This window comes from Musca autumnalis, unplaced genomic scaffold (assembly GCF_047663935.1).
Source record: "Musca autumnalis isolate F117 unplaced genomic scaffold, ASM4766393v1 scaffold_3, whole genome shotgun sequence".
NCBI classification, from domain to species: domain Eukaryota; kingdom Metazoa; phylum Arthropoda; class Insecta; order Diptera; family Muscidae; genus Musca; species Musca autumnalis.
This window is the reverse complement of record NW_027411866.1, coordinates 3,226,896-3,253,069: the sequence shown is the minus strand read 5'-3', so window position 1 is coordinate 3,253,069 and position 26,174 is coordinate 3,226,896. Positions and strand designations below refer to the sequence as shown.

General features: G+C 33.4%; 1 protein-coding gene across 6 annotated transcripts in view; it reads right to left on the bottom strand.

The window, feature by feature from the left end:
- Positions 1-26,174, bottom strand: part of Fas2 (neural cell adhesion molecule fasciclin 2) — a 184,049-nt gene that overhangs the window by 34,681 nt on the left and 123,194 nt on the right. For 3 of the 6 annotated variants that reach the window (XM_073977552.1, XM_073977554.1, XM_073977556.1), the window contains exons 3-4: positions 8,776-8,944; positions 4,516-4,569 (exon numbers count right to left, since the gene is read on the bottom strand). In XM_073977552.1, the coding sequence (XP_073833653.1) occupies positions 4,516-4,569; positions 8,776-8,944 (223 nt within the window). The remainder of the gene's footprint in view (positions 1-4,515; positions 4,570-8,775; positions 8,945-26,174) is intronic. The other 3 variants (XM_073977555.1, XM_073977558.1, XM_073977553.1) reach the window with 1 other exon arrangement.

Sequence of the window (26,174 nt, the reverse complement as noted above, 5' to 3'; positions counted from 1 at the left end):
TGCCTCTCAATAGCCTCTCTCACCAACAAACTGACAAGTGCAGCAAGGAAAATTGTCTGATGTAGATATGGACATACTTTTAATAATATCACATAGATAAATGTTTGTTTTTTTGTCCTAGAAAACAGCCTTAATGTATGCTACATTTCCGATAATGTACTGCATTTTTAGACTATTATATGCCATAATGAAGTTTCTATTAAATACTCTATCTACATCATTTCCTTTGTTTGCAATTTAATTACCTCACTTATTAGAAACATAGCCTTAATTTATCGGACAAATTCCTTTTATAAAGCATACTTTTAGTCGTTTATATATTATCCTATAGTTAATAATTAAACCCAACATAGTTTTGTATACACAGATTTTGATTTAAATACCAAAACAAAGCCCCTGGCATATAACTCTTTGTTCTTATTTATTGGTGAGTAATTAATGTCATTTGTATTTGACCTGATTAATGTTTGCCTAGTGATTTTCACATATTTACATACGTACATACAACTGGGTTCATCATATAAAATTATCTGTTATTGTATATCGAAATGAAGATTTATGTAAATATTTTCCTAGATAATTGATTGAGCTTCTTAGTGCAAAGAAACAGTTGGGCTATGAATAAACAAAAGGATGGTGTTAGGCGTCAAAATTATAATTGAACATTGTTAACAGCTGTTTATTGGGTGTAAATATTAATTATTATTTAGTGTTTGGGTAGCCTTAAAAGTTTGGCAGTAGGTATCATTGACAATATTAAGGCCCAATAAGTGGACATTTGATGTGAGGTTGTTATTGTGTGGAGCCTAATTATATGCTATGTTATTTATTTAATCCTTTCAATGAATGGATTTTATGAAGAGTGATTTTAAAAAAGGAATAATAATTCAATCAAATTGCCATTTTTAACGATTATTTTTTGAACAGTTGTTATTTGTTCTGAGGAATATGGGTCAGTTCCTATTTTTTCATGTATTAATAGTGCCCTCTTTTGTGTATTAGAACACAAACACATTATTATGTTCCATTACACTGTGCAACATTTTCAAGGTAATTTTGTGCAAACAACTTAATATGCGGTTTTTATGAAAGTATAGACGCTATATACAAAAACCCTCTTTGGATTTTGTTTTGTTAGATCGGGTTCGGATTTTAGGGCCCTATCTAAACATGGCTAAATATAGACTTTTTAAAGAAAACCGGGGCTATATCTTTGAAACCACTACGAATCTTTCGATGGCATCCGCAGCAAACTTGTAGATAAGAACAATAAGAATGTATTTGGAAATAAAATGAACACGAATAACCTCTTTTATTGCCTTAAATTTTATAATATATCTAAAATTTCTGTGATTTGTATATATTTCGCAGCGTATCTCCAAAACAGTCAAATTTTTCTTAATGTTATCTTTGGAAAAAATATTCACTGGAATGTAATACACAACTCTGCAGAACATATCATTGCTGTAAAATGCCCCTATCGCGTTGTTTCTAGCATATTATTCAACGACAATTTGATAAATATATCAACAATACATTGAAATTTCAAATATGAGAATAAACAGCCTGTGTGAACGTTGTTTGAAATATGTTTTGTAAAAAGTATAATATGAAATACCGCCTAAACAACATGAAATAAGTGTTTTACAGTTTCAGAATGTTCTGAAGAATTGCTAAGGACATTATTTGGAAAGTTTTGTGCGAAAGGCTACTTGGTTCAACTCTCAATAGTTTGGCAGTTACTGACCATAATTCCAGAAATTATGTAATCTTTCCTATATTTTATCAATTTTGATGCGCTATATGCGGTTTTTCGTAGTTCGTATGTCAGACATATAAGTTCTACTACTTTAGGACTACAATATTGCTGAAGATTGCAAAGCAAAATTCGTTTAATTTCTGAGATAATGCACGAATCAATTAAAAAAAGGGTCGTTTTAGCCCGGTATAGATGAGGCCATAAAATCCAAACCCGATCTAAAAACACGAAACCCAACTAGGGGTTTTGTAGTCTTAATATGTACTTTCAGAAAACGCGCACTAGAAGTTGTTTGCATTTTCAGTGTTGCACAGTGTTATTGAATAAATTTCAAAAGGCTTATATTCACACAATTATTTGCATAGCCTATTTCAAAGGTTGTAGTTTTTTTTTTATTTATACAAACATTGTAATTAGAAGCAACAAAAAAAAACCATGACGAATGCAATAAACTGTTGTATTATGCAATGAAATTTGCATAACACAGCTGTGAAGTTTCATCCCACAAACGCATGCAAAATTTTCGTTGAATGCTCTCAAAAACTAAATCAAAGCTTGTAGTGTTTGAATATGCAAGTGTGGTCAACAACATTGTAGTACACTTTTAGGCATTTGATATTCAATGGAAGCCCATTTTCTGTAAGGTATGTAAAGTGTTTGTGTGTGTGTGTGCGTGTATAAATAAAACACGCAAAACTGTAGTTAGAGATGCAACTAATGCCAGTTGTTAGGGCATATCAAAATAGAGTTATAATTATAGAGCATACTTTTGAGAGTTGACTAGCACTTGTGATGAAATGCGAAAATGGTAACTTAATTTACGTAAATTGCATCAAGAGGTGGTAAATGGAAATTGCAATTTAAAGGGAGGAGTATCAACCAGAAATTTATGGAAATTTCTGCAAAGAAAGTTGGTGTATTTTAAATTTCTAAAGAATTGCCTAAAGTAATGTGGTTTATTCACATAGAAACTACATTCTTGCTTTTAAATATTTATTCGAACTCTATTTCACATCAAATTTACATAAACCATTCAAAATATTCATTTGCAACGTTGAAAATATATAACAAATTTGTATCAATGCAAAAAATTGATTTAAATTCATAATACCAAAATTTGTTGCATAACATTAGGCTCAATGGCTCGCAATCATGGTAATCGTCGTCAATGGAGGGAATACGGCATAAGTTCAACTAATTTTTCAATTTAAATAATTTGCATAGCATAGCTTTGGGGGGACAGCATTTTTCAATATACCAAATTAGCATAGAATTTGATAACGTGCGAAATGTGCGTCATCCTCTCTCGAATGATGGACAACACAATGCATTATCATATAAATTAAATCATTTTGGCATTTATCAAATCACACACACACCCCCACAAACAACAAGTGAGGTTAGGGGCGTTGCGTTAAAATGAAATATTTCGTACTTTGTTGTGTTATTATGGATTTTTGGGGATTGATGAAATTGAAATCATATAAAATAATTAAACTCATGCCATTTGACATTTCACAGAGAAAATTCAATTGTAGTAGGATCCAATGAATTTCAATTTCACAATGAAGTACAATTCACAACGTAATTCAATTACATATGACAAAATAGCTAATTTTATGCTAGATTAAAAATCTGCAGGGATATGTTTTGTAATACGGTATGTACGAAAAATATTATCTATTTAAATTGAGTTGAAAATTCCATACTGCATATGAAAACGTGGCTAGTTTAAAGGCACAAAAGAAACGGAAGAAACAGTGATGGTTGGTGCTCTCACTGATACACATTTTTCTTAAGGATACACTTGGACCGAATCCCAAAAAAACCCATTTTAAGATATTAAGAAATCGACAAACAAGACAATTAATTGTTTTTTTAGAAATTATGATTGTTTTCTTTTGGATCTTAGTCCATATTTACATTAGGCAATTTTCCTTGCGGCTATTGTCAGTTTATTGGTGAGAGAGGGTGTTGAGAGGCAAAGGATTACCACATGCCTCACCTCTTTCTCCTTCAAACTGACAATATGGACTAAGATCCAAAAGAAAACAATAATAATTTCTAAAAAAAAACAAATATGGACTTAGTTAATTAATTTAAATAAAACAGGACAAATGTTTACATTTCAAGCTTTTTTTATTGAAAAAGTCTCTATTTTTTGGATTTTTAATGACCTTCAGTAATTAATGTTGTTAGTAAATTTTCATGATACCAATGTATGATTGGACATTTTGCGTTTAAATGAAATGAAAATGAAGAGCCAAATAAAACAAGAAAAAAACATACACACAAAATTACAACAAACACAACTAAATTAAAATAATAACAAAATTAACAACAAAAATAATGAATACAAATTATAAAATTACAAATTCATGTCTGATTGTTACTACAATAACGATATTAATTTAAAAAAGAACGTGCAGGATTCTGTTTCAGAGTTAGGGATTATGGGGGATCAAAAAATTATCGACTGCCTCACATTATTTCTAGTTAAAAACGGCATTTGTTAAAATTTTGTGTGTTACTTTTTCTAATTTTCTGAGAGGGGGCGGTGTTATATTTCGTTCACACAAAAATGTTGAACAATGATTTGTCAAAACCAAAAAGCAAACTTTTTATTCTTGTTAGCATTTCTCGTTCTAAGCTAAAGGGGTTTTTGGTTGTTGTTTTATGTAGAGAAAAAGTAGAGGAAGCGAATGGTCATTAGGGATATGGTTTCTCTTTTTAGCAATTTATCCCTTTGGACTTACTTCTGACGTATTCTATGTCCTTTGGAATCATACACTGGTTGATAAATTTGGTGCCTAAGAGAGACGTGTTTTGTTTGTTCGTTGTTTTAATAAAGAAAGAAAAGTTTAAATTAATTTGTACAGAAACAAATAAAGAATAGATTAAAGAAACAAGAAATAAAAAATAACAAGAAAGGAAATAAAATATAGCAGAAAATTTTGTAAAAAAAAACATTGTTAAGAAAGCTAAGTTAAAAATATGTTATTAGAAAAAACAACCTATTCTGTGGAAACGTGTCTAATTCTACAGTAAACACTTTTCTATATATAAAAAACAATTAACAATAACTTCAATTAAAAATTAAATTTTAATTTGTCGTTTTTGCTATACCTAATTTATTCTTACTTGTCACGTATTTGCTTAATTATCCTGTATTATTTAATTTTTTTGAGATAAATATAAAAATGAAGTTATAATTTAAAAATGTTGATAGTTTTAATTTTAATGAATTCAAGCTTTTTAGCCTTGTTTACATAGTCGAAGGTAACACTAAAGTGGTTTCATTGCAATTTTTAGGTGTTCTTAAATCGAGTTCCCCACTACAGCAACTTCATCGCATTACTCTAGTATGGAACTCGACCTAGGAACCCTTGGATTCATGAAATTGTTTCAATGAAACCCTCTATTTGGGCAACCCTTACATTATCGCGCTCATTATCCCGATAACGTACATTTTCAGAGTTTATTTTGACACACATGCGTTAGTATACACATTTTACATCAAATAAACCTTATAGTCACCCGATCCGAATATTGAGCACTAATGTAAATGTAAACTTGGCTGGGCATTTTAAAAGCTCTTCTATTAGTAATTTATTTTATTTTTGCGCTTGCTGCTGCTTATAAAATGCATTAACTCTTTTAAAGAAGGACAACTAAATCTTACATGTTGGACATTTGTTTTACAATACTGCAAAATATGGAAAAAAGTAGAAGAAAAAGAAAAAATAATATAAGAATATCATAGCAAAGTATAACAATATTGAATTTAGTAGAACTAAATGTGAACAAAAATTTAATAAACGTAAATATAGCATCGATTTTTATTTAAATATATTTTTTATTTCATCCGCTTGATACAACAACTTTTAGTTTTTAACTTAAATTCTTTTCAATACATGTTATAGTTAAGTCCCGGTCCACAGTAGAGTGATTTGTCCCGACCCACACTAGAGTGATTTCAATGAAATAATTTTATGAAATCAATCAAGTTCCTAACTTTGGAGTTGCTGCTATATATGTGGCTATAGAACCCTATATGAGCCATTGTTAAAGCATGTTTACATTAAAGATTTTCACCAGGTTAACTTTTTTATGAGGATTAATTTGGAAGTGGTGCAATGTGAAGTTATAATTTCTTCGTACAACACATTTTATAAGCACGTGCTTAAAGATACCTACAAAGAAGCCAGTTTGTTAATCCCTACCAGCAGCCACATCATTTCTTCCATAGACAAAAACGAGTATATAAATTCCTAAGAATTCACAAGACGGAAATTCTTAATGGAGTGGAGTTGGAGTACATGTCGCAAGCTGAGCTACCCAGCAAAAAGTTTGCATCCGCGGATGCAGTTGAATCACTACAAGTGTACAGTACATTTGACGTTGGAGTACATCTTTTCCTATGAATTCACTTATGAATTTTATGAAGAGAGCGCGCAGCTAGGATGCACTCCATTTGCACATTTTGCTTCCACAACACACAGCTAGGATGCACTCCATTTTCGATCCAAATCACAGCTTTAGATGTAGTGTTTTGGATTGAATTTAAAGGCACTCTTCGGATTGCGTTTTAAGTCAGTCTAAAGATGCAATAAAAATGCAAGCCAGTGCGAACCATCCCAGAATAAATAAAATGCATTTATTAATTGTGTAAAATAATAATACAAAGAACGTTATTATATAGACACAAATTAAACAAGTTTCCATTAAATTCAATCACATTTGAGTTTACTTTCTTCGTTCTCCAATTAATCCAAAGCGCATCTGATTTTGCTTCATCATCCTAAAGGTCTTTTATGTTGCTTTCGCATCACTAGTTCAGCTTTCGACATGGACTCCAACTGCACTCCACTCCATTAAAAATTTCCGTCTCGTGAACTACCGCAAAAATGTTCGCAACTTTAGTTTTTATTTCTTGATTTGATGGCAAATTCTTAGAAATGTATACACTCCCTCTTATTTTTAGAATAAACGATTTCGCCAGGGGCTGGTAGGGATCAACCAACTGTTCTTTTGTAGGGATCTCTAACGCAACTGCTTATAATTTGTATCCAACGGAGTGCATTTTTCATAACTCCGTGTGGACTGCATCGAAGGATGTTGTGAAATCATAACTCCACATGCACAACTTCCAAAATTTTTTTCTGGGTAGTAATGGGAAGGCAACATAGAAAACCTTTAGGATGATGAAGCATAATCAGTGGCGGTTGTATAAAATGCAGAATAGGAAGTAGATTCAGTTGCGATAAAATTGAGACTTTTTTATAATTTGTGTTATGTAATAAAGTTCTGAATATTCTTGTTTTACACAAATAATAAATTCATTTTTATTATTGGATATTTTGCAATGGCTTGTATTTTTATTGACTATATTTAAATTCAATCCAAAGCACTGCATCAAAAGTCGGGATTCGGAAAATGGAGTGCTTCCTATCTGCGTTCTGGGAAGCAAAACGGCATGCTTCCTAGCTGCACGCTCTCTTGTAAGATACGTTGAGGAATTCATAGAACATATGGACTTCCGCGGCATTTGTACTGTACACTTGTACTGATTTAACTGCATGTGGATGCAAACTATTTGATGAGTACATATGTATATGACATGGTGGAATAAGAAGTAACACCTTCTCAATAACAATAATTGTACCATTAATCATACCAAACGTCAAATTTGTTCACAATAACGCATTACTGTGAATTGCTTGTTTACATTTTGCATGTGATTTTATTCACAATAATGCATTTTGACAACTAGTGTGATAATCAGCTGTTTTTGCCGTTGTATCTGTATTATATGCAATGGAATTGACACAGGATTTACTAAATCTAGCACAATGTAAATGTACTATAATTGTAGGTACTGCACAGTAGCAATGTCTAATATAGCGTTCTATAGCTACATATATGCATGTTTATTACAACTCCAAAGTTAAACGCGAAGAGGCTGAAACAAAGCAAGCGACGAGCTGATTGAGTTTGAGACTTAAAAGTTTTCATTTGTAACTATTATTAAGTATGTATCGGAAGATAATACCCCGGTTACACTTAACCGGATTAACCCAGTTGGTTTGGGTTTCAAATGTCAATTCCATAGAGCAAACGTCAAATAAATCCTCATGAAGTGTGTTAACCCGGCAAAAAAAAACTCTAATGTAACCGTACTATAAGAAATCGCGTTTTTAGGTTATAAAACCAAAATAAGGTTTTCGATGTAGAAATTGTATTTGTATGAAGTATGTCCCGGGCCACACTAGAGTAATTTCATTGAAATTTTGACATGAAATTATGCGTCTATAGATCGAGTTCCATAGTAGAGTAAAATCATGAAATTGCTGTAGTGGGGAATTCAACCTAAGAACACCTATGTTCATGAAATTTTTTAATGAAATTCACTCTAGTGTGGACTGGGACTACGGGCATCAAAAACTCTTTAATGCAAATTTAACCTGTACCTTTGCACTCGATATCTTTTAACAATTCTTCTTGATCTTGTTTATCTACGTAAATTTTGACAAAGTATAGTCAAAAATTTGTAATTAATTCGAAAAAAAAACTCGAAAAATAATTTAAGTTGGGGCCATTATCAAAATAAGGGTTCACTAGGTTAGCATTTAGTGTTAGCCAAAGGGTGGGTGGTTCAAGTTTACAAAATAGTTACAAGCCTACAACGTTTTTGTATTTAGACCTAAAAATTCTGCACGTCTTTACCTTTAGCCAAAAAAATAAATATTGGATAAATATAATATAAATATAATATTGTACAAATATAATACATGTTTTTTAGTTACTTTTGGGTTTGTTTTGTTTACTCGTTTTTACAATATTTAGTAAGGGTACATTTAAATAGATCCATAATCTGTATTGGACTGAAGTGTATTATTTTTCCACTTTAGGTAAATACTTTTGCCAGGGGAGGGTGGGGGCGGAAGACAACATACTATTTCTTTTATATAGCTTCTTTGTGTGCAAATCATTATATGCATAATTCTTGTACTTACGGTTTGGGTAATATTGTATTATTCATATTATCCTTCCATTGTAAATCGGTTACTAGATTCGGTGAAGGCACACTTGGACGACATGTGAGGATCATAGCTTGTCCCACAGCTTTTCTTTGGACTTTTTGTGAGGGGAATATTTCCAGTCTGGGTTCTTCGGCAGCGGAAGCTAGAAATTGAGAAAGTATACATTAGTTTTAGGATATTTAAGATATTTAGGAAGATATTTAAGACTGGAGGGTATAAAGACAGTTTGCCCCAAATGAAAAATCCTGAGCCATAATTACCGCTAAGCCAAATTCACACTTAAAACAACGAGGTATAGAAAAATAGCTCATACCATAAAATGTTCATTACAAATAACATGCAAACATGCAAACTTTCAAGGATTAAAAAACTTTAGCAAAATCCCTTTACGATTTAATTGTCTTCTTTTTTGCATATGTTTGTTATTTTTCCACTCTTGGCTTTCAGTCTCTTTCTTTGACATTTGTTGGTGACTTTACTTGGTTGACCGAGCAAAAAAAAAAAAAAAGTAAACCACTTGAAAGTTTGTAGAATAAAGCTTTGAGTTTTAACCACCAGGACGCATTAACAATTCAACAGCACTTGAGTAGTGTTAGTTTCTCGGCCATTAAAACGGTAACGAATGGCAAAGTGGATCCTAAGTAGTAGACAGCATAAGAAGTTGTTTAGTGTTTTCTACAACAATTACTACTACATACTAACAATGATGATGATGAGCTTTTGGCAAGAAATAAAACTTTCGAAATATTTTCCTTTGAATGTCATGCCATGTTAACTTTAATTTAACTTGTCAACCAAACTCCTTGGCTTGTTTATGGTTTCTCATACCCCCCTCCAAAAAGGATTTCCTCCATTGTGGCCAGCAAGTCACATGGCATTTGAAGAAAATTGTTGGTCATTTGTTGTTGATGTTATTGTTTATTTCGTTTTTAGAGAAAAAAGTCTTGTGACATTGCTGTCGAGTGTATTTAATGGCCAAAAGTCCTCTTTTGGCGGCCAACTAGCGTAAACAACTGGGTAATTTGCGGCAAAAGGTCATAGAGTCAAGTTTGTGAAATTTCAACTGTTTGAGAAAGCGCGCCAGAGAAAGGGTGACTGCCAAACCAAAAGTCAAAGTTTACAAAATAACATTATTTAATGTTTTTAATTAAATTGTGAATTTGTGAACATAATTTCTGGCTGTTGTTGTCCACCACAAAAGCAGGCATAAACTTATTTACAAAACATTTCAGGCAAATAATGCTAACAAAATTTTACAGTAGCCAACTTTCCGCAGCAACATTGGAGATAATTTCAAAACAAAAATAATAATATTAACAAAAGTTTCCCATGCCCTCCTCAGCCATAAACTGAGAGCATTAAATTACCAATTGAATTTGTGTGGGTATCTGCGTTTGCATAAAAGTCCTTAATTAGTTCTCTTGGCTGGTTTTACCAATATCAGATTAAAATATCATTTTAATTATGGGCAAACAACAGTGCTTACATTACATTACACTCTTCTGATGGACATTAAGAAATAGTACAAGCAACTGCCCCGTATGAAAGTATTCACATGCCTTGTTAATCATGCAAATTGTGTTTAATCTCATTTCCCATTAAAATGATAAAGAAACGAAAATTCACATGCCCTTCCTGCCCAGTTGCCGATGATTGTCACATAACCAAGAATAATTAAGAAATTCACCAAATCCCTCTCCATTCGTTAAAAAGAAAAAATCCTGCAGACTTATAGAGTGGCATATGTCCTTCAACAAAAAGAACGTTGATGACAACAAGATGTACGAACATATTTACTTGGCCTGCTGCAATTAGTAAAAGTGGTAAAAGGACAGGAAACAAAAGAGGATAATAAATACAACAACCATAAGTCTGCTTTAATCGAAAGAGAAATTGGGTAAGATGATAACGAATTGTGTAAAAACTACAAGTTGCAATAAAATGAGGAATCGAAGGGTATTTTATATTTATCAATTATAATCATAAACTGTATTATAAATTGTATTGCAGTTGTATTAAACGTCAATTAAGTAGACCATTTAATCTCGAACATGAAAACAAAGCTGTTTTGATCTGAATTTGTATTCTTCAATCAGCTGTTTAGTGTAGTATCGGCCAAAACCAATATCAGACTTTTCAGCAATTCACAATAGGTAAACCTACCTACATAACGGGATTTAATGCTATGTTTACATCATGGCACAATAATACAGGTGCAGCGGCAAAAACAGCTGTTCTTCATACCAGTTGTCAAAATGCATTATTGTGAATAAAAACACATACAAAATATAAACAAGCAATTCACAATAATACATTATTGTGACCTAATTTGACGTTTGGTATGATTTGATGTAACACCTTCTTATTCCACCATGGTTTACATTTACGAAATCCACTCGGTTTAAACTGTCAATTTCATTGCTCAAACGTCAAATGAAATCTAATCGATTTCAGTTGAGTTTTCATTTGACGTATACGCAAAGGAATTGACAGTTGAAATCGAGAGGATTTCGTAAATGTAAACATAGTATAATAAACCCACTGGGATTCAAATGTCAATCCCATTGCGTATACGGTTAATAAATCACCATAAAGAAGGTTAACCCGGGAAAAAAGCTATAATATAAACAGGCTTTAAGTCCACTATTAATTGTGTAATAACGAAAAACTTAAGCAGTGAGAGCCAGTGATCTATTAAGGCTGCTCTCTAGATATGAAAGAGCCGGGAGCAAGATTTTATTTAAAAATTTGTATTTATTTATTTAATAAGTAACTGTAATGATTATTTTACATTATTATTAAAGCAGCGCGTAATAGGTTAAGGCTATTATTTCTATGCAATTGTAAACTTCTTACTATTTTTTAAAAAGACTTAAATTGAAAAATAAGATCTGTACGATAACTCAAAAGTTTGTACAAATTTGTACAAACTTTTACAAAATGCTGTTCGATAACAAACTTGTTCACTAAAAGAGAAATAATAAGTACTTGCAAGAACTTGCAAATACTTTTTACTTGCGAAGTTATCGAACAGGCCTATTTATTAAGACTGGGCGATTTTACATCAAAGTGTTGATTATGTTTAAACCTTTTGGCCACAAATCGATTTATTAGCATAGCACTCTTTAAACTTAAATATAAACAGATTAAAATAAGCTGCTTACGTTTTACCATATTTTTAAACAATTTCAGAACTTCACTTCAATATTTAATAAAAAAATTCTTTACCGATTTAACCATAATCTATCCCAGAGTAACCATCAGCACTACAAAACCATCAATTTGTAATCTTAAATTACATGTAAATGTAATCACACATCTGTAAGGATGTGCTTTTTGTAGCGGAATCAAAAGCAAAAAAGAAAAAAAGAGATAATGAAAATCCTCATGTGTTCACTATCTTTTTTTCATGACTGTCATGATTAATATATTCCATTCATTACATACTGTCCAAAGTCCATCAGTTGGCATTGTTGCCATTAAAATGGATTCAGTTGATTGGTAAAATGTAGCAAAGATACAATATTGTATATATGTATGTAAATTAATCCGACCACTCGTCAAAATTTGCAACATTGCAATGGTGGAAAAGTTGGAATAAATACCTTAACCAAATGCTTGGGTTTTTTCGGTCCATACCTCTTTCGGGATGGCTGTTGTCATTTGGTAAATGTAACGTGCGTATTTTAACAGTTTAATCCGAAGGAGAAAAGGTTTGTACTTATGAATTTGGGTAGTTTAATCATTGAGGGGAAAGTGATTAAAGGCAAACTTATTTGGTCTGCAACAAGGAACGTTTTTTGCAAAAGAAATTTTCATTTCTAAAGTGAACTCAATTTTGCACACAACATTTCCTCTTCGACTATCTTGGTGGAATACGCTGCATTATTTTATCAGCTGTTTAGTGTAGTATCGGCCAAACAGCTGATTAGCTTTATATTTACTCCAGACCTAAAACACATTTAACATTTTTCAACACTGATATCTGGTTTGTAATCTTGTTTGGTCATTTCTCTAAACTGGTTTCCTTCTTTTCTCCAAAATTTCCACACCCACCTCATAACCTCAATTCTGTAAAACTTTTCCGAAAATATGTGAGCGGTCTTTTTGCACAACAACCATTATTTGTTGATATAATTAAAAAAATACTTTGCACATTGACCACGTTTAAATTGCATTTTCATCTTTATGGCCAGGAGGAAGAATAGCAACACAGAAATGGAATCACATGTCGGCATGTCTTGCGTAAGAGTGATAGAGAGTATAAAAGTTAAGGACGAACTCATCAACGTGCGTGAATCTAAGTGAATGTCCTGTGAATGTGATGCATATAGTAGGACCGCGGCATATGTCATGGCAGGCCGGCCCATTAACACATTATTTACACACAATTTTTTTTATTCACGTGCATGATTTCTGCTTTTCGATCTTTGTATGTATGGCAAGCTGTTTGCTTTTCTCTGTATGAAATGGCCCATGTCCTTTAGGCCAGGGTTGTACAGAGTTTTTTTTGGCTTACCAGTAAAATGAAATTATTTTTCAAAAGTTTAATGTTTGCATAAATGAATGAACAAGGGAGGGTGGTGTTTAACTGCAAACAAAAAACTTGGGTCCAAAAATAGGTTTGTAAAACTGAGAATTTATAGGTTAGTTTTGTGAAAGTAAGACAGTTTCTCCAGTAAACAAAGTGGAAGAATATAACAATTGAATATGTTGTCAGGTAGAAACCTGCAGATGTGGTGGTGTTTTGCCATTTTGACACATACCACATGCTTTTATTGCGAAATTATGCTACGTTTACATTTACGAAATCCACTCGATTTCAACTGTCAAATTCATTGCTTAAACGTCAAATGAAATACAATTTAATTCAGATGAGTTTTCATTTGACGTATACGCAAAGGAATTGACAGTTGAAATCGAGTGGATTTCGTAAATGTAAACCAAGCATAAGACTTACATTTGTTAGTTCGACTGGCCGATTTTACAGTTAACAGATGATTATGTTGAAGTATGGCTACCAAAGCCACATTTACATCAAACAAGTTTTGAAAAGAGGCGTGGTTTAAGTTAATTCTTTTGAATATCTGTCAAATAAATGACATATTTGCTCAAAACACTTTTTAGGTGTCAAATGTTCTGTTAAATCGGTCATCTCAGGTATTTTGGCCGATTCGACACATAATGACGATACCTACTCTATATTGCTTTAATAAACGAATATTTCTACACAATTTACTTCAAATAAATAAAGATAGAGGTGTTTATAATGCTAATATCTAAAGAGTAATTTCTTGTTTCCTCACTTTTTAAGCGTTAAATGCCAGAATCTATGATTTCCAAGTTTGGCATCCCTATTAAAAACTCAAGTTAAACTTACTTTTTCATACGCCACATACATATATAGTATATCTGTTTGCCTGCGTGGTTGGTTGGGCGATTCGCTGCCAGAAGGATTATTAAAATTTACTTTAGCCAAAAGGCAACTGTTATTTCCTGCAAGGATTGCATACGACCAAACTTATTAAAGTGATAAGAGAATTAAAGCCAGGTCATTTGTTCCTCCAACTAACCGCAAATAAGCTGGATCCTTGGAAAATTGGATGGTATTATAGTTAAAATTAATTTTGTGGAGATGAGCAAAAAACAAAAAAATTAAACTTCTGATTAAACCAAACCTGAACGATATGCAATTACACAGTAAAGTGAAAATGCCACAAACAACTGTGTGAAAAGACTTTAAGAGAAAAAATATTAAAAAAAAAAAACGTTTAAGGCCTTCAATCATCAAAAAAAAGACTCATTAAACTTGGCAATATTACTTTCCATATCAATTATGAAATTTCCAAATAAAACCAAACATCTGCTAAATCAATTTAATCTAGTGTGAACAATGTGTTTATTTACTTTGCAATGGCATCAATGAAACATCAGAAACCCCCCGTAACAGCAAGTGCCAATTATAAAGATGTTCATTTCATTTGGGTTTCTCCACATGTTGAGATTTCTGTCTTAATTTCTTTGGTTGTTGTTGGAAGTCTTCTTGTGTGCATTATGACATTTCTGACAGCTGCCTTTGCATGTCAGAATTTTTTTTATATTATCTCTGATATTTAAAACTACACATTTTCAAATGTTCCAAACATGTCCAGATGTACCATACCCTCTCAAACACTCGAGCTTCTGGAGGAATTTGTGTAGAAATTTGTTCAAAAGCAAATAATAAATTTATCCGCCATCCTTCATTATTTCATTTTATACATTTTTAATAGGATTTGAGTTTTTGTTTATCCACAAAAAATTGTTTATTCACAATTCAATGCTCTATTATAAATAATAAAGACCCTACAAATGCTGTATCTATGCCCATGTCCATATAATGGAACTGAAAGTGTTGATGATGTTTCTGTTAATTTCATTTGAAAATTTCATAATAAAAAGTGTGGTTTGTTATGTGTGAAAACTGCATGTGGTTGCATGATGTTCTTTTAAACTTCAAAATCAATGAAAGAAGGAATAAGTTTATCTGTCATCACTGACATATAATGAAATCTGTCAAAAATGTTTAAACAGCACTATATCTGGGTTGGAAATGTCTTATTTTAGTTTTATGAAATAAACACATGAAATGTTAAATTTTTTGAAAATGCTCGGTTGAGCTGGAGCAGATGTAAATACTGTGAAAAATAGGTTTTCAATGTAGATCAACTAGAAATTATACAGGACAATCCTTTAAAAATGTAATATAAGTAAGGAACCATAGAGTTTGGGTAAAGCGACTATTTCTAATGCAATTTTTCATTGAAAAGCATGTTCAGCAGTTTCAACACTTATACCCTTCCCCCTCTATCATGGTGGAATAATAAGGTGTAACGCCAAAAACAGCTGATCTTCATACCAGTTGTTAAAATGCGTTATTGTGAATAAAATCACATACAAAATGTAAACAAGCAATTCACAGTAATGCATTATTGTGAGCAAATTTGACGTTTGACATGATTTGATGTAACACCTTCTTATTCCACAAGCTATCTTGGTACAGTAGGTCTTTCTATATGTAGTTCCATCGATTGGTTTTAATAAAACTCTGTCGGCCAAAAATGCAGTGGCAAACCACCTTATAATTGGTTTAGACTATTCACATATACGATGATTAAGTGTGTTATCTCGATTTATTTGACATATACATACCCCGTTTGCACCTAACCGGATTTAATAAACCCAATGGGTTTCAAATGTCAATTGCATAGCCCAAACATCAAATAAATAAGGTCAAAAATAAGGTCAACCCGGCAAAAAGCTCTAATGCAAACGACGTTATATATTTGCAACTTAAATCCACAGGATTTGCTTAACCAAGCGCAGTCTAAACCGAGTATTTTTGAAGTAAAAAATCACACATCAAATCATGTCAAACCTCAAATTTACTCACAATAACTCTTCTTATGAATATTGTAAAACTAATCGGCCTTCAGGCTTACTTTACAAAATGTTTCAATAAATAAATAACGCATTACTGTGAATTGCTGGTTTACATTTTGTATGTGATTTTATTCACATTAACGCATTTTGACAACTGGTATAAAGATCAGCTGTTTTTGGTGTTACACCATATTATTCCACCATGCTCTCAACAGTGTAACAACGCCCAAATGAAACGAAATAAAACCTAATTTACAATTGCAACTAATACTATGTTTACATTTACGAAATTCACTCGATTTCATCTGTCAATTCCTTTGTGTATACGTCAAATGAAAACTCATCTGAAATCGATTGGATTTCATTTGACGTTTGAACAATTGAATTGACAGTTGAAATCTAGTGGATTTCGTAAATGTAAACATAGTATAAAATAAGTATTTGGGGCAAATACATCATTTATTTGACAGATATTAGGTCTGTAAGATAAATTTCCCAGCAATAATTACTCAGCAAGTCCAACAACTTCTCTCAGTGAATTTTAGAAAAAAAGAAAAAGAAAGTTATCGAACAACATTTTGCAAGATATTGCAAGAAAGTCAGCTGTTTCCGAAAATATATGAAAATTGTTTTTGTTTCTTTTGTTATTTTAAACCAAATAGAAACCAAATAGAATAACATAAATGTTTTAAAATTGAATTTCACAACTCTAATTTGTGTATGCCAGACTCTGGGCAATTGCCTGCGTATGTTAAATATCTTGTTATGTTTTGTAGTTGTTTTTTATTACACTTTCCCACACCAGTACTCATTAATAAAACCCATAATTGTATATCTCTGAATCTACAAAAACACTTAACAAATTATTTTATGCTTCTTCTCACTTACTTCTTGGCTTGGCTTATTTTCATGTTATCTGTTGAATTTATGCCTCTTTTTCAACATTTAACTGTCAAAGTGACATTAAAATGAATCCAACTGTCATCACCGATGTTCATCGCGGCAAATAAGCTGCTACTGGTGGTTGACGAAACATTTACAACAACAACACGTTGGGTGTAGAAAGACTGACAGACAGACTGACTTGGCTGCTTTTACATTTTAATATATAAATTAATATGTCACTTGCTGTAGTTTTTCAGTTATTGTTTTAAATTATTGTCATTGCTGTTGATAATGATTTAACTTTCAGTTTTGCAGAGAATTGCACGTAGCATAAATTCATTAAAATTAAAAATTTATTGAGATTTTGACCTGAAGAGAAAATGGCATTTGGTTGTGGGTGTGTTTGTATTACATATAGTAATTCATGGTTGTTGGTGGTGTTGTTGGATTTTACAATGTAATTAAAAAATATAATTAATATTAATTGAAATTTAAGTACGTTTTGTACAACAATAAACAAAATACAACACTGCTGCTGCTACTGTCTTTGTTATTTTAAACAGTTGTATTATCATGTCAGTGGAGTTGCCATTAAATTTGCCATCAGTGATGTGTGTATGAATGGCTTAGTAGGAGATTTTAATAAACAGTAATATTTTCATAATTTTTCTGTAAACCAATATTTGTTGCTGCACCGAAATCACCTCTCACTGGTGTATGATGATGATGAAAAATATTGCGTTTTAGATTATTGGTTTGCGGCTTGTGTTGTTTGGTAAAACCAAAATTGATTTTGTGGTTAATATTCAACAAAAGAGAATGATAGTAGCAGAAATTGCAGTAATTGTAATTATTAGTTTACAATTTTTCTAGGTTGACCATTCATTTCCAATTCAAATAGAAATGTGGACCAGTTTAAAGTCGGCAAGTCGTGATTGTACCAGAGATAAAAGAAGAAAATCTGAAATATCATTTGATTAAAGAAATGGATTTTCTGGATTTTCATTATACCCTCAGCATTTTTGCTAACGAGGGTATATACACTTTCATGCGGGCAAAATGTGCCTCATCGTAATAGACCCTAAATATGCTTGGACGAAATCCGTTTCAGAAAATTTGGAGTTGATTTAGCCACGTTCATCCGCCTTTCTGTCTGGCTGGAGCGCACGATAACTCTCGAACGAATTAACCGATTCAATCTAAGATTTGACAATCGTAATATTTTGTCCAAAATTATGATCCAAGATGGGTTATATCGGTCCACTCCTTCTGGAACCTCCCCCACAAAGTTCGAAAATGTTCGGAAAATTTGTTGGCACGATAACTTTTGAAGGGAGTATCCAATTTATTTATACTTTGCACGTGAAATTTCAACCGGACTTAGATGAAGTTCTAATATGGACTCAATCGGTCCACTCCTTCTGGTACCTCCCACACAAAAGTTCCGAAAAGTTCAGTTTAGGACCTGTTCGACTCGATTTGATTTTTGTTGTAACAATTTGTATTCACTGCCCCCCGTACGACGGTATAAGTTTCATCAGGGGCAAGTCCATACTTCCTGAGAAAATAGTCTGAAAGGTGCAAAAAACCCTATGACACCTGTGTGATGGTTGGAGCGTGAGATTACTCTCGAACGGATCAACCGATTTAATCCAAAATTTGGCAAACTTAATATTTTGTCCAAAATTAAGTTCGAAGATGGGTTATATCGGTCCACTCCTTCCGGTACGGTACCCCGCCCACAAAAGCTCGAAAATGTTCGGAAAATTTGGGCGCACGATAACTCTTGAAGGGAGGCAACGATATGGTTCATACTTTTCTATCGTAATAGAAACCAAATAGAATAACATAAATGTTTTAAAATTGAATTTCACAACTCTAATTTGTGTATGCCAGACTCTGGGCAATTGCCTGCGTATGTTAAATATCTTGTTATGTTTTGTAGTTGTTTTTTATTACACTTTCCCACACCAGTACTCATTAATAAAACCCATAATTGTATATCTCTGAATCTACAAAAACACTTAACAAATTATTTTATGCTTCTTCTCACTTACTTCTTGGCTTGGCTTATTTTCATGTTATCTGTTGAATTTATGCCTCTTTTTCAACATTTAACTGTCAAAGTGACATTAAAATGAATCCAACTGTCATCACCGATGTTCATCGCGGCAAATAAGCTGCTACTGGTGGTTGACGAAACATTTACAACAACAACACGTTGGGTGTAGAAAGACTGACAGACAGACTGACTTGGCTGCTTTTACATTTTAATATATAAATTAATATGTCACTTGCTGTAGTTTTTCAGTTATTGTTTTAAATTATTGTCATTGCTGTTGATAATGATTTAACTTTCAGTTTTGCAGAGAATTGCACGTAGCATAAATTCATTAAAATTAAAAATTTATTGAGATTTTGACCTGAAGAGAAAATGGCATTTGGTTGTGGGTGTGTTTGTATTACATATAGTAATTCATGGTTGTTGGTGGTGTTGTTGGATTTTACAATGTAATTAAAAAATATAATTAATATTAATTGAAATTTAAGTACGTTTTGTACAACAATAAACAAAATACAACACTGCTGCTGCTACTGTCTTTGTTATTTTAAACAGTTGTATTATCATGTCAGTGGAGTTGCCATTAAATTTGCCATCAGTGATGTGTGTATGAATGGCTTAGTAGGAGATTTTAATAAACAGTAATATTTTCATAATTTTTCTGTAAACCAATATTTGTTGCTGCACCGAAATCACCTCTCACTGGTGTATGATGATGATGAAAAATATTGCGTTTTAGATTATTGGTTTGCGGCTTGTGTTGTTTGGTAAAACCAAAATTGATTTTGTGGTTAATATTCAACAAAAGAGAATGATAGTAGCAGAAATTGCAGTAATTGTAATTATTAGTTTACAATTTTTCTAGGTTGACCATTCATTTCCAATTCAAATAGAAATGTGGACCAGTTTAAAGTCGGCAAGTCGTGATTGTACCAGAGATAAAAGAAGAAAATCTGAAATATCATTTGATTAAAGAAATGGATTTTCTGGATTTTCATTATACCCTCAGCATTTTTGCTAACGAGGGTATATACACTTTCATGCGGGCAAAATGTGCCTCATCGTAATAGACCCTAAATATGCTTGGACGAAATCCGTTTCAGAAAATTTGGAGTTGATTTAGCCACGTTCATCCGCCTTTCTGTCTGGCTGGAGCGCACGATAACTCTCGAACGAATTAACCGATTCAATCTAAGATTTGACAATCGTAATATTTTGTCCAAAATTATGATCCAAGATGGGTTATATCGGTCCACTCCTTCTGGAACCTCCCCCACAAAGTTCGAAAATGTTCGGAAAATTTGTTGGCACGATAACTTTTGAAGGGAGTATCCAATTTATTTATACTTTGCACGTGAAATTTCAACCGGACTTAGATGAAGTTCTAATATGGACTCAATCGGTCCACTCCTTCTGGTACCTCCCACACAAAAGTTCCGAAAAGTTCAGTTTAGGACCTGTTCGACTCGATTTGATTTTTGTTGTAACAATTTGTATTCACTGCCCCCCGTACGACGGTATAAGTTTCATCAGGGGCAAGTCCATACTTCCTGAGAAAATAGTCTGAAAGGTGCAAAAAACCCTATGACACCTGTGTGATGGTTGGAGCGTGAGATTACTCTCGAACGGATCAACCGATTTAATCCAAAATTTGGCAAACTTAATATTTTGTCCAAAATTAAGTTCGAAGATGGGTTATATCGGTCCACTCCTTCCGGTACGGTACCCCGCCCACAAAAGCTCGAAAATGTTCGGAAAATTTGGGCGCACGATAACTCTTGAAGGGAGTGAACGATAGGTTCATACTTTCCTATCGTAATATCTCTACGGGACATAGATCAGGTTCGAGTATGGACTATATAGGTCCACTCCTTCGGGTACTTTTCACACAAAATTTGTGAAGAGTTTGATTCTTATTGAAGCTACTTGCACTCGCTGCCTCAATTACGACCGTAAAAGTTTTTTCAGGGACAAGTCCATACTTCTTGAGATAACAGCTCGAAAGGTGTAAAAAACCCCTATGACACCATATGTAGAGACTGGAGAGCACGATAACTGTCGAATTGATCCACTGATTAGGGCCTTCGTCATATTTTGTCCAAACTTAGTTTCAGTTCGAAGATGGGCAATACTGGTCCACAACTTCCGGTAGTTCCCCCAATATTAAAAATGGTATTCACTATACGTCTTGAACGGGCAACCAATCTGGTCCAAACTTTGGTTGTCCTAATATTTTGTCCAATTTTAAGTTTAACGCCTAACATGGCCCATATCGGTCCTCTTCTAAAGGTACCTCCCCCCACAAAGTTCATCATTTGTGTCTAAGTGCAGTTAAGGGTCTGTTCGAAGATCTTTCGGAAATGTATACCGATGCTGTTCGTGGTGGTCCTGTTTACAGCGATATTATGTTTTGCGTGGACAAGTCCATGCTTCCTGGCATACTGGTCCAAAAATTATACGAGGTCCCACTAAAATGAAAAAATATGACTCCCAAAATAAGATCCACTTCTATGTCGGTCCATTCTTTTAAATGCCTCCGCAACACTTTTGATCTTTAATCCTAGTCCACATTTTTGTCGCCAAGTTCAAATGTCCAAAAAGGGCCACAAAATCCTGATAAGACCCTAAATAATTCCATCTGTAAGTAGGTGAAAGTTTCAGTTCACATAGGCTGAGGGTATATCTCTGTCGGCAAAGCCGACTGATACTTTATTACTTATTTTATTTTTTCGTTCATTCTTTTTTTTTTGTGAAATAAAAGAATGGAATGAACTCTATTTTTCCATAGAGACAAAAACCTTTTGATACATAAAGAGTTACTATGAAGACATGGAGAATGAGATGGGCAACACAATGGAAGATTTTTACAGTAGGTGGTGTTAATAGTTATGTACCGTATTTTAATAAAAAGTGAAAATTTCAAAATGTTTAGTTGAAAGGTTGTGATATGTAAATAGGACTAAAGTCCGTTATTATATTCTTTCTGTAGTTAAATGTTCACCGGTATTGAACAGATTACCCATTTTTATTTCTTACAAGTTTGCTTTAATAATACCTGTCAGTAAATGAGAAGGAACTTTCCTTTTAAAATGATAAATGCGCCTGAGAGTATGCTACACCAAAACTGTTTAAGAAAGTAAAGCGGTTTCTACACGGTATGTTTTTTACATGTTATGCATAGCATCTGTCACTTAAAAATGGACTTTAAAGATAAGATATAAGAACGTCCCTTAAGCTGAAAACACATCCAACGTTTGAGTAAAGTTTTGTGTTGGGCGTTGGGAAAAACAACAATAACAGGGCGACGCCGACACCAAAGTCCAGCGTTGATATGTTTGCCGGCATATATTTCAAATAAATTTGAATTTTTCTGCATCATGCCGAACAGTGTAAAAACGGCCAAAACTACACAAAACTTGACCCAAACGTTGGATGTGTTTTCAGCTTTAGAATTTTTTAAACACACGCCCATCTAAATGACATTAACAGTGTAACATCGGCCACACATGGTTGTACTTTGAAGTACTCAATGAGTTCATAAATGCAGTGTTGCATCGAATCTGATGTAATTGACGAACTTTTGGTCCACTATTCTCCAGAACGTTTATCTTCTTTTCATATACTGTCTGTTGCCGTTTGCTATTCAAATTTAAAGAAGAAATTCTGTTGACCTACTAAGCCGTCATTTCACATTCGGCAAGGAGACATTAACATGCCCACAGAGTAAAAGCCTAAAAAGAAAATTGAAGGTCTCTGCTGCGTAAATGAATGACTGGCGGCTTACTTTTTCTTCGTCTTCATAAAGACAAACTGAATAACGCACAAATCCTTCCAACATGTTACACATTTGGCACAGTTGTATTGGCATTACACAAAAAAATAAAGTAAATGTCCTTTACACATAGAAGCCTTTGACAAAGAAGAAGACGTAGAGGAAATGCACCTACATATCTACCTACATACCATAACAGGCATTCATATGTATGCAAATGAATATTACTATTTGTTCGACTTGTTTCTTTACAAAGAAAGCAAAAAATCCTCCAATGACATTCATATCATATTTATAGGTGTTTAGGCATGAACATTTTCCATTATTCAAACAAACAGAAAGAGACACAGACGGACAGACATTCTACAAATATGCAACAACATTACACTGCTAGCAATAGGGCAGGACAAGTAAGGAGGGAAGAAGAAAAGCATGCATACGTATGTGTATCTTAAAATATCTACCCCTGCATGATGCAAATAGTAGGAGAATCATATGCTTTGAGCAAATATTGAATCCACACTAACACACAAATGTCTAGGGGGGTTCTATGAAAAGAAAGGAAATACATACATGTGTGGTAAAGACTATGCGTTTGTCATCCAAAGAAAAAGGATATGAAATGAAAAAAGAAATCGAAAACAAATGAAACCTTTCCATGAGTAGGGAGATGGAATGTTGCAAAAAGATATAGCACCAGTATCTCACACAACTGTCTGGCAAATAATACCATTAGATTCATATGCAGCTGTAGCATAAAACAAAGAAATAAACTGTGAAGAAAGGGAGAGAGAGAGGCAGCTACATATGTATGTATATTTGCTTATGGCATTGCAGTTGTAAATAATGTAGCTCATGCTCGTTTATAGATTGTTTATGGCATAAACAAAAGACTGTTTTGTTGCATACTTTTAGGCATCAATAATATTTTTTAAATTCACAGTTTCTCCTTCCCCCCCACAGTCTCTTTCCAACTTTCTAATGGACTAGAAAACAAAAACTCATAAAAAGGCAAATATTTATTTTTCTGTAGAAAATTTTCAAGTTTTTTTTTCACTTTTTGCTACGTTTTATTAGATTTTTTTCTTATAACCAGAGTGGTGTCGTCTGAGTATGTGTTGTTGTTGTTTTTCAATTGTTTGTCTTTCTTTGCTCCTCTTCTAAACAAATTCATTTATATTGCATATGTATGGGCATGTGCGTGTGTGTGCAGACATTGATGTTATGTAGCATACTTTTAGGCTATGTTCATTTTTATTAGTTAATTTATATGCCACACACGTCTAAAGTGGTACTTTTGTGGCACTCTAGGAAAAACACAGCAACAAAACGTACCCATCTGTACAAGCAACACCGAATGTTACGAATGTCACAAATGCATGCAAGTATTCTTTGGAAAAAAAAGAAGACAAAGTGCGGAAAACCCATATGCACACAAGGAAAAAAACATATTTCCCCCTCCAAATTGTAGGTTATTCTTGAGAGGAGATAGTAAGGATATGATATTAGAACGTTACGTGCTAGACCGTAAATGCGTATGAGTACTATTCAATTGCCCAGACATGCTTTGTTTTGTTTAGAAATTCCATATTTCTCTGTTCTTGCAACTATTTAAAATGTTTATGTCGTCCATTTGTTGTGGAGTGTGTGGCCATAACTTCAGGCTGTAAACGATACCAAAATCAATGCAATGATTTTGGCATATGACGCATTTTTGTTGTGTTTACTTTTTGATTGTCAGGTACATATTTCCCATTCTGGATATTTTGCGTCAAAATTGCGCATTGTCTGCTAGATTTGTATGGTATATTTTATGGCATCTACATGTCTTGAAGACGAAATTTGAGAATGATTTGATGGTATATTTGAATTTAATTTACATATTTTGCGAGAAATGTCTTGGCTGTGAGTGGAATTAGCGAATTCAGAATTTCAATTATAAAAATGAATGCTTTAAAAAAAGTTCTGAGTGTAGGAATGCAAACTCCTAAAAGTATACCGCATGTGGTCGTTATTACATAAGAAGTTGTTAGGTGTAGTAACGGTTTCATGAGTTTCATATATTAAAATCCAAAACAAATGTTAGGGCATAGATTTTATACCCTCAGCATTTATGCTAACGAGGGGTATATACACTTTCATACGGGCAAAATGTGCCTCATCGAAATAATGGTTTTAGACCCCAACTATGTTTGGACGAAATGTGTTTCAGACAATTTGGAGTCGATTGAGCAATGTCCGTCCGTCTGTGCGACTGTCTGGCAGGCTGTAGTGCACGATAACTTTCGAACGGATCAACCGATTCGGTCCAAAATTTGGCTTTCGTAATATTTTGCCCAAACTTAGTTTAAGTTCGAAGATGGGTTATATCGGTTCACACCTTCCGGTACCTCCACCACAAAAGTTTGAAAATGTTTGGAAAATTTGTGCGCACTATAACTCTTGAAGGGAGTAACCGATTTGGTCCATACTTTGCACATCGTGAAATTTCTACCAGACTTAGATGAAGTTCCAATATGGACTCAATCGGTAAACTCATTCGGGTACCTCCTGCTCTCGAATTGCCTTGGTTTTTGTTGTAACAACTTGTATTCACTGTCCCCCATACGAAGGTACAGGTTTCATCAGGGGCAAGTCCATACTTCCTGAGAAAATAGCCTAAAAGTTGAAAAAACCCCTATGACACCATTTGTAGTGGTTGGCAGCGCAAGATAATTCTCGAACGGATATGCCGATACCGTCCAAAATTTGGCCTTCGTAATATTGTGTCCAAACTTAGTTTAAGTTCGAAGATAAGCCATATCGGTCCACGCCTTCAGGTACCTCCCCCACAAAAGTTCAAAAATGTTCGGAAAAATTGTGCGCACGATAACTCTTGAAGGGAGTGGCCGATGTGGTCCATACTTTACACATCCTAATATATTCACCAGATCAGGGACGTACACAGGATTTCATTTCGGGGGGGGGCCCAACTTGACCAAAAATCATGAAAATGAAAAATGTTGCGTATCGTTACGTAAAGCTATTTTAAAGGGGTTTTAATTGATTTTATGTATATTCAATATTGCCACAAAGTATATACATTCAAAAGAGAGAGAGAGAGATCACAATATTTTAGATACAAGATTGAAATTTGCAACTGATTATAATATATCAGTCCTTGGATAACCCATATCAGACCACGTTCGGCATAGTCTCCTTACAAAAGTTTTTAACCAAATTCTATAACAG